Raw genomic sequence first — 10,108 nt, forward strand, 5'->3', positions numbered from 1 at the left:
CGTTTGGTGGGAGTTCCGAAGGGGAGGGGGGCCGGAGCTGCTGCTGCCACATGGCCTTGGGCTTCCGGTGCCGCCCCACTTCCTGCGCAGCGCCCTGCGAGTTTCCGGCCGGCCGCCCTGGACTGGAGCAACTCGCCTCCCCCTCGCCTCTGGTTCCGTGACTGCGCGCCTCGTGCCTCGCTTCCCTGAAGCTCGAGGAGCATGGCGCCCCTGAACCGCCCGGCTCCCGTGGAGGTCACCTACGGGAACATGCGGTTCCTCATTACGCACAATCCAACCAGCGCCACGTTAAGCCGATTCATTGAGGAGCTGAAGAAACACGGGGTGACCACCATAGTAAGACTGTGTGAAGCAACTTACGACACCGCCCTGGTAGAGAAAGAAGGCATCCGGGTCCTGGATTGGCCTTTTGATGATGGTTCATCCCCGTCCAAGCGCATTGTCGATGACTGGTTGCATCTGGTCAACATTCAGTTTCGCAAGGAACCTGGCTGTTGTATTGCTGTTCACTGTGTTGCAGGTCTCGGGAGAACGCCGGTGCTTGTTGCCCTAGCACTGATCGAAAGCGGAATGAAGTATGAAGATGCGGTACAGTTCATAAGGCAGAAACGACACGGAGCTTTTAACAGCAAACAGCTTTTGTATTTGGAGAAATACCGTTCCAAAATGCGCCTGCGTTTCAAGGACTCTAGTGGTCACAGAAACAACTGTTGTGTTCAATAAAAAATAGCTGCTAATGTGCCGTGGGGGATTGGATTTGAGGCAGTACTTAATTTGGCTACATAGTAAGCCACATTTGGTTTTAATGAAGCTTAGCAGTATCGAAAAGCCACAGTCTGACAGAAGAGCAACCGACTGTGTGTCGCTTACTACCGTCCTATCATAGAAAGAATGAAAATTGTAAGGATGAAGCTTGGGCCAGGCAGAAACAACATGTAAGATACTTAGTGAGAGTAGTGCCAAAGGTAGCCAGCACAATATTTGTATATTTTTTAGTTACACGGAATTTAAAATCTCAGGAACTGTAACAACGTTCTAGGCCTTATGTGGATAATTCCTTAAGTAATGTCGAACACTGTAAGTTGAACTTACTTTCCTGATCCACTCTACATATGTTCTGGTATACATTGGGTTTGTGCAATAGTTGATATTCTTGGATCTTTATTCTTAGGACTACCTAATGCCTTCCTACAAATCTAATTTTATGTTATTGTGATACCTCCATTTTGAAAAATCCACTTAGAGTTAGAAGTTTATGCAAGGTCCGCATTGCACTGAAGTGTGTGTGTTTGATATCTTCAGATATAAGAGCTTCACAGTAAATATTGTATGTGCAACTTAACAGGAAGGGCCTGAAAGTAAGGTGTGTTTCTAGTAAAACTAAGATGTGTTTCTAGTAAAACGTTGCCTTTGTCTTATGCAGGGTGTATAGGATAGACGCTTTAGTAAACATCTTTTAAAAAGTAGACATACTAGCTTTCATGCCTAATTCCAAATTTCTGAAAATCTTGTAATTCTTCATGCCTATTGGAAAATGAAAACCATTACCTGAGTTTGAAGTTAGAGATGTTTCTTTTCTACCTAACTCAAACAGGAGTAGGCCTCTACTAGCAAATTGCACATGTAATATTTTGTGTATTTGTTTGAACTGTGACAGTGTTAGGATACTTTATAATTAGTTTTTTTATGAAGTTGATAAAATGATCTGTTTTAGTGTTAGTACAACTATATTTCCTTACTGTCTGAGAGCCAAAGGTTGGAAATCTATGGGAGAAACAACTTGTCTGTTCACCATTAGCAGCTAGTACAAGAACTTGAATATATGAATAAACTGAATTACGAGAGAGAATTCTAAGATGGTTTAGCTATGGGGTTTTTTTTTTTTTTTTGCTTTGTTTTTGTTGCCAGTCCTGGGGCATGGACTCAAGGCCTGAGCTTCTTTTTGCTCAAGGATAGCACTCTACCTCTTGAGCCTCAATGCCACTTCGGCTTTTTTCTATATATGTGGTGCTGAGAAATCGAACCCAGGGCTTCATATATATGAGGCAAGCACTTTACCACTAAGCCATATTCCCAGCCATAGCTATGTTAATATCAGTAAAAATAAAAACAAGTACCTTCCTAGAGTTATATAGCTTCACTAAAGTTTTCAAAAGTTTTAGTACTGTACAAGTTATAACAATTCTAAACTTCATCTAGTAGCTCTGTTCTATGTGTACAAAACTACAAGGAAATCTGAAAAGTTTGCGTGGTAGAGGGGAAATTTTTTTTTCAGAAACAAGTAGATAAAAACTATTAAGGGTATAGAGTGGAGCAAAACAGTTAAATTCCATGAAAAGATGAGCAGTACATCCAACAGTGTGAGATACACATTCTTTTTAAGAAACATGAAATATTTTCTTAAGTTTGACTGTACACTTGATAAAAGCCAAGTTTCATCACTTGAGTAATTTGAGTAATTCAGAACAAGTAAGTTCTCTGGCCATAATTCAATCGGAAAAAAGTTACTATCCATGTACTTAAGAATTTTGAAAGTCTGTGCCTGAAGAATTCTACTAGAGAGGATATGGTGGATTATGGAAGCTTAACATTCTCTGCAGGTACTAGAAAAAAAAATCCGAATGACATATATGTATATATACATATATGTGATTGCTGCCAGGGTAGCAGAGACTAGTTGAGGAATTCCAGAGGGAGGAACCTTTCTAAGATGAAACACCATCATCTTTTCTAAGCACCTTTGCTGATTCTGGGCATGGGCCATAAGGACGAGGCTTGGGCTAGGCAGAAGATCTCTCCTAAGGGGCTAGTGACACAGAAGAAAAGCCTGGCCAGTTGCTTCCATCTGTTGAAAGATGGATTCCCAGGAGGTTTATTAAGGTGCATTCTCAGGAAACGACACCTGCGAGGGAGTATGAGCATAGACCTAAATTGCATAGTGTCAGGTGTTGAAGATCACGTGTAATCCCAGCTATTTGGGAGGTTAAGAAATTAGGTGGATTGAATTTCTCTGGGCAGAAAAAGTAAACCCATCTCAACAAAAATGTCGGCACGATGGTACATGTCTGTAATCACAGGTGTGAAATATAAGGAGGAGAATAGAGGCCTGAAGTTGGCCCCAAGGAATATAGCTCCTGTCTGAAAAATAAAAGTAAGAAGGACTGAGGAGCATAATTGGAATGATGGAATGCTGCACAAGCACCAACGCCCTGATTTCAAACCCTAGTATTGTCAAAAGAATAAAGCTGAGCAGTGATACACAGATTCATCGAGTAATCTCAGTTAATCTCTAGAGCTCTAGAGATGAGAGGATTGCTATTTAGAGATGTCTGCAGTTGAGGCAAAGAGGCTAGGCCTTTAGGATTCTAAATCAGGCATCGGCTATAGGCTGTGCCTGGTTATGATAGTATACCATTGGGTGGATCATCTTTCTTGAGCCAAAGACAGTCCGCTGAGGGGGATGCAGTTGTGAGCGCCAGCTGGTAATGGCAGCTAGGGACGCAGGGGTTTTCGACTTGGAGGCCTGAGCAGTGCCATTGCAGCCTCCGCCAGCCCGCACGCTCACTAGCCCAGTTCTGGGAGGCTCCGACTTAGAAGGCAGGAAAATCATTTTGTTTAATCTCATGGTGTTTAGCAGACAACATTTCACTAAGAGAAGTCCTGGTGTCTCCACAGTCTCACCAATGCAGTTTTCCCCCCCACTAAAACAAACCTTTGGAATGTTGTTTTGATGTGCATTTCTTTTATGGCCAGTGATGATGAGCATTCTTCATGTGCCTCTTGGCCATTCTCATTCATCTTCAGAGAAGTCGCTCTTTAAGTCTTGTCTTTTCGTCCTGTGCCAAGGAGCCCAGTGTTTCTCCTATTCCTTCCTGTAATGTTTTCAGGGTATCTGCTTTTACATTGAGGTCTTTGCTCCATGTGGAATTCTGGTGCAGGGAGGATCTAGTTTTAGTTTGTTACAAGTGTTTAACCAATTTTGCCAGCACCATTTGTTGAAGAGGCTGTCTTTCTCCCATCCTATTTTTTTTTTTAGCTCCTTTATCAAAGATTAAGTCTGTGGGTTCATTTCTGGGTCTTCAGTTCTATACCGTTGGTTCTCAGGCCTGTTCTTGTGCCAATACTAAGCTTTTTATTTTTAGTTACTATAGCTTTGTAATAGAGTTTGAAGTTTGGTATTGATATTCCTCCAGCTCTATTCTTCCTGCTAAGGATTGTTTTTGCTATTCAGGGTCTTTTATTGCTCCCAATATGAATGGCCATTATAAAGAAAACTAGTAACAACAGATGCTGGAGGGGATGTGGCCAAAGGGAATCACACTGCATTTTTTTTTTTTTTTTTTTTGGTGTGAATGTAAACTTATTCAACCACTCTGGAAAGCAGTACAGAGGTTCCTCAGAAGGCTAAACAGAGGTGGCCTATGACCCAGCAACCCCATTTTTGGGCATTTACCCAAAGGATCTCAAGCAAGACCACACTAAGTTACCAGCACAACTATGTTCATCGCAGCACAATTTACTGTAGCTAAACTGTGGAACCAACCCAGATGCCCCTCAGTAGATGAATGGATCAAGAAATTGTGGTACATTTACACAATGGAATTCTATGCTTCTATCAGAAAGAATGGCATTGCCCCATTTGTAAGGAAATGGGAAGTCTTGGGAAAAAAATCATACTAAGTGAAGTGAGCCAAACCCAAAGACACATAGTCTCTATGGTCTCCCTCATTGGTAATAATCAGTGTATGTCTAGGATAGTCCTAGCAGATGATCACAATAGCTCAATAGCTATGTACATAGGAACACATAAGATGATGCAAAGCAAAATGAACTCTAAGTTAAGGAAATAGTTTATCCTGGTTATTTACAACGTGCTATGTGAAATTATGCCCTTTTCTTTGTTTCTCTTTCCTATGGTTTTACACTTATGTCACTCGATTTGATTTTGGCACCCTGGTTATTGTATGTATGTTTGTCTGAATCAGGGCAGGGAAGGGGAACATCAAATTGGTGAGACAAATGGTAAAAGGTGAACCAATGTGAAGCAATACTTAAAGACAATATGCTGTAAACCAACTGTACAATTTGGGGGCAGGGGGAAGATTGGGAAGGAGGAAAGGTGGTAGAAAAAAGGGAGGTGGTAACAAGTTTGACAAGAAATATACTCACTACCTTACGTATGAAACTACAACCCCTCTGTACCTCACTTTGACAATACAAATAAAAAATGGAAAAAAATCAGTTGTACAGAGTTTCATTTTGACATGTCCATGGACACAATGTGCCTGGCCAGACAAATGCCATCTGTGACTCACCCCCTCCTCCTCCTCCCCTCCCTCCCCAGGCTAACCTCAACCAGCTCCATTGTTCCATTTTCACACGTAAAATGCTTCTACCATATTCACTTTCCTTCCCTCTCTCCATTCATCTTCCCTGTCCTCCATCTACCCTGGATGGACAGGACCTGTTTTTATTCCATTTTTTAAAGTATATATTAATTATTCAAATTGGTTTTACCATGATATTTCACATCTGCATGAACCATACTTTATTCAGATTAACCCTCTTGCTCACTCTAATTTTTCCTATCTCTTCTGTCCCTTATTCAACAGCTTCCAATGAATACAGAGATGCAATAGTTTTTTTTTTAAATATTATTCACCCTCTTAACATTGTCTCTCTCACCCCTTCTAATCCCGAGACAGTCCTACAATCACAAACGTTCTATTTTTATATGTCTGGCATATGTTTATCTTTTCAGGTCTAGCTTCCATATATGATAGAAAATCTGTAACCTTTGTCTTCCTGAAGTTGCATTATTTTGCTTTACAAGATCTCTAGTTCCATCCATTTATCTGCAATCAGCATAATTTGTCTTGTTTATGACAGAATAATACTCCATTGTGTGTATATATATATATATATATATATATATATATATATATATGCCACATTTTCTTGATGCACTGATCAGTTGTAGGGCAGGTGGGCTATTGCCATAACTTGGCTATTGTGTATCAGGTTGCAATAAACATGGGTTCCTCGATTGTATCCTGACTTATATTCCTTAGATGTGTATGCAAGGGTTGTGTCACTGGATCATATGGAAGGTTTTGGGTTTCCTATGAACCTCCATACTGACTTCATTAGTTTACATGCCCACCAACAGAGTGTAAGTGTTTTCCCTTACCTCCTCACTAGTATTTGTTGTTGATGGCTATTCTGAATGGAAAAGCAATTTCAGTATCATTTTGATTTATGTATTTTTATAACATTGAGCATTTCTTCATGTATTTATATGGAATCTGTGCTACTTGAATTGTCTATTTAGTTCATTTGCCCATTTATTAATTGGGGTGTTGATGCTTTGGAGTTTTTTTATTTTATAGAGTCTTCTATATATCCTGGTTGTTAATCTCGTCAGATGTTTAACTGGCCATTTTTTCTCATCCTATAGACTATCTGCCGTCTAGTGACCATGTCCTTTGCCTTGCTGAAGCTTTATTTTGATGCAATCCTAGTTGCCAGTGGTGGTTCTTATTTGGCCATTGGAGTTCTGTGCATGAAGTCACTGTCATATGTACTAATATGTTCTAGTGTTTCCCCTTTTCACCTATTCCCTTATTATTTTTCTTCTTTTTTTTGCCAGTCCTGGGGCTTGGACTCAGGGCCTGAGCACTGTCCCTGGCTTCTTTTTGCTCAAGGCTAGCACTCTGCCACTTGAGCCACAGTGCCACTTCTGGCCGTTTTCTATATATGTGGTGCTGGGGAATCGAACCCAGGGCTTCATGTATGCGAGGCAAGCACTCTTGCCACTAGGCCATATCCCTAGCCCCCCCCCCTTTTTTTTGAGGGAGGGACAGCTTTAATCACAAGGAAGCAAGAGGTCAGATTTTGAGCTCAGTTTGAGAACGTGTGACATGGCATAGGAGGAGTGCAGTTTTGGGGTGAGGAAGCTTTAGAATCTGAGAGCCATTCTCACGCCTTGCGTGGGCAATTTCATGCTTGCAGCACAATGGTACTTTGCACCATACACCAGTGCTGGCATTAGAAGTTGAGAGGCTACTGTGCGCTCCAGTGTCTAGTTACATTTTATGCTAGTGGTCAACATTGTGCTTTAGGTTTCTGCTTGGAATCTTCTCAGCATCCAGTTGCACAAATGGGAATCCAAAGCACAAATACCTGACGCTGGAACTCTCTCTCTTAACTGAAATCAAAACATGACTCGTATAATGGCCTTTACGTTTTACAAAAGCTGTCTTCTTGCAGAGCTGGCCACACATCAGAAACACTGTGAATGACCTTCCTCCCAGATCAGCTAGACTCTCTGGAACTCTCTTCCTTCTTTCCTCTCCTCCTGCCACACTCCGAGGTAGTTTGATGAAAGCAAGGACAAAGAACCAATGGCTCATCTGATCAATTAAAATACTTTATAGATTAATACAGATGAACATAATGGGTCTCAATCTTTCCTAAGATGAAGTATTTCTTCTTTTTTTTTTTTTTTGCCAGTCCTGGGGCCAGAGCCTGAGCACTGTCCATGGCTTCTTTTTACTCAGGCTAGCACTCTACCTCGTGAGCCACAGCAGCACTTCTGGTCTTTTCTGTGTATGTGGTGTTGCGGAATTGAACCCAGGGCTTCGTGCATGCTAGGCAAGCACTCGACCACTAAGCCACATTCCCAGTCCCGTAATGGCGCCTGAGCTGGTCTGACCCTAAATATTAGGGTCAGGTCAGGGGGCAGGGACACAGGAAGCTCCCAGTCCCAAGCACTGGACTGACAGGTTCAGTAACCTTTAGGCCAAGTGCCCACCTCTGTCTCCAGGGATTCAGGAACACCCATCACCTGGGGGCGGGACTTCCCTTCCTCTAGGAATCCAGGTACACCCATGAAGACAAGCTGCCAGATCCTACAATTCATCATATATGGCCAAGATGATGCTGGCCAGAACTGACCTCCTTACTTCACTATTTCAATTTCAGGATGCTGTCTTGCTTTCTTCTCTCTCTCCTCTCTCCTCTCTCCTCTTGTACGGGAACTCAGTCACAAGAAACAGAGAAGACACTTTAAGAGGTGGAATCAGGAGTCTTTATTGGAAAGCCAGGGACTTCAGATGGACTTCTGTCACAAAGACCTGCAGCCCCAAGAATACACTTACCACTGTCAGAAAACTGAGCCATGAGCGCAGGAAAGGGAAAAAAAGGAGCCGAAAATAACACCAACAAGCCAGCTCAGCTCCAGTGGAGAGCTGAAGTGGAACACCATGGTGACCAGAGGAGAGACAGGAGACACAGGAGCATGAAACATGGTATAATGACACCTGAGCTGGAATGGCCTTTAAATAGTCAGGGTCCAGGGAGCAGGATTACAGGAAACTTGAGAGTCTCCCCAGCTCAAAGCACAGGGCTGACAGGGCCAGTAGCCTTTGTCCAAGTCCCTGCCCCTGCCTCTAGTTATTCAGGCATGCCCATCACCTGGAAGGTGGGACTTCCCCTTCCTCCACCATGATGATAAGATGGCACCAGTTAAATCCAATTCCATATGCACCACGTGGCCAAGCTGGTACAGTTAGACCCAGCATTCCCTCCTCCCTCTCTCCTCTGCTGGTACTAAGGCTTGGCACTGCCCCCTAGCTTTCAGGTGAAGAATGGCACTCTACCACAGCTCTACTTTTGACTTTTTGGTGGTTAGTTGGGGACAAGAGTCTCACAAAGCAAGCCTGCTCTAGCTGGCTTCAAATGATGATGTGCAGATCTCAGCTTCCTAAGTAGCCAGGATTAGTGATGTAAACCACCGGCCTTGTTAATTCCCGTACAAATACCTGAAGAGTGTGGGGACAGGATGTAAAAAAGATAGTGTAAATGGTTTCCTAGTGTGCAGCGTCACGCTTCAATCCCTTCTCAGAATGGTTTTCCCTTCTCTGGAGCTCAGCGATCATAGGAGAGGGATGTTTTCTAAGGAAATTCTCAGCTAAGAGTGTTTGCACCAAGGAAGCTGCTGTTACAAAAATAAAGACTTGAGCAAGTGGTGACTGGTGACTCTGCTAACTGTTCTGCTAGGAGCCTTGGGGTCTACATGCTTGTGAACAAGCTTGTCATTGAAAGGTAGTCAGTGGGGATACTGAGGCCGGGGAGGCAGTAGCTGGGGCTGTAGTGTCCACGCCCCTGGATGTAGAGAAGGTAAAAGATGCTGGGGAAGGAATTGGATCTAAGAAACACCCAGGCCAGACTGACCTCACCTCTACAAGAAAGCTGCTCTGGGTTGCACGGTTACTCGGGGCATGAAGGATGGATGAAAAGGTGTTCCAGACCCAGGAAAATGAAATCAAGTCTTCCTTAGAACTCCCCATGGCGATTTCCCTCATTGCGCTGCTTCCTCTTTACTCTCAGCCCTGCTGACCCTCTCCACCTACATTTCTCTGGCTTTCCTTTCAGTAATAACCAAAGAAGAATGTTTAATACTCAACAACCCACAGGACAGTGAGAATTCCTGACTAATTAGGGAGTTGCCTCCAGTCTCTCTCTCTCTCTCTCTCTCTCTCTCTCTCTCTCTCTCTCTCTGCCGACACCCTGCAGAGTCTTGGAGGGGAGTGTGATCTTCCGACAGGGTCTGGATTCCTTGATGAGTGGACCCTGGCTGATGACTGTATTCACAGGCACATCTGCCTCTGGGTCCCATCCGCCCTTCACCCTGGAGTCTGAGTACAAACACTGCTCCTCCAGCCCCTCTTCCGTCTCACAGGAAGCATCCTCCTGTGACCACCCTCCCCCTTTAGCTACATGGTTTCCGTGGACTTGGCACTTTCTCTGTTATGGCAAAAGGAGTGGTGTCCAATTATTCTCCTAGGCCTTGAGAGCTCTATAAAGGTGGGGTCCTACGCAGAATCCTGTGCTTCCGCAAGACCTAGACAGGAGCCAGAAATCAGGAAGGAACTAAGAAAAGAATTATAGGAAGGTGAACTGCCAGTGCCTTCAAGGACAAGGCCTCAGTCCCAGTAGATGTCAGCATCTCCCCTCCCTCAGAGAAGAAACCAAACCAAACCATGGCAACAGGGTGTCTATTTTGGAACTCATTTATATAGTGATGTTATATGTTCCTGAAATGGCA

At 43.4% G+C, this 10,108-nt stretch overlaps 1 protein-coding gene across 1 annotated transcript; it reads left to right on the forward strand.

Moving 5' to 3' along the window:
- LOC125361637 (protein tyrosine phosphatase type IVA 1-like) lies at window positions 1-1,865 on the forward strand. Its single transcript, XM_048360212.1, has one exon. It carries the CDS (start codon window positions 202-204, stop codon window positions 721-723), a length of 522 nt encoding a protein of 173 aa, XP_048216169.1. The 5' UTR covers window positions 1-201; the 3' UTR covers window positions 724-1,865.
- Window positions 1,866-10,108: the final 8,243 nt, after the last annotated feature.

This window comes from Perognathus longimembris, chromosome 13, assembly GCF_023159225.1.
Source record: "Perognathus longimembris pacificus isolate PPM17 chromosome 13, ASM2315922v1, whole genome shotgun sequence".
Classification (NCBI taxonomy): Eukaryota; Metazoa; Chordata; class Mammalia; order Rodentia; family Heteromyidae; genus Perognathus; species Perognathus longimembris.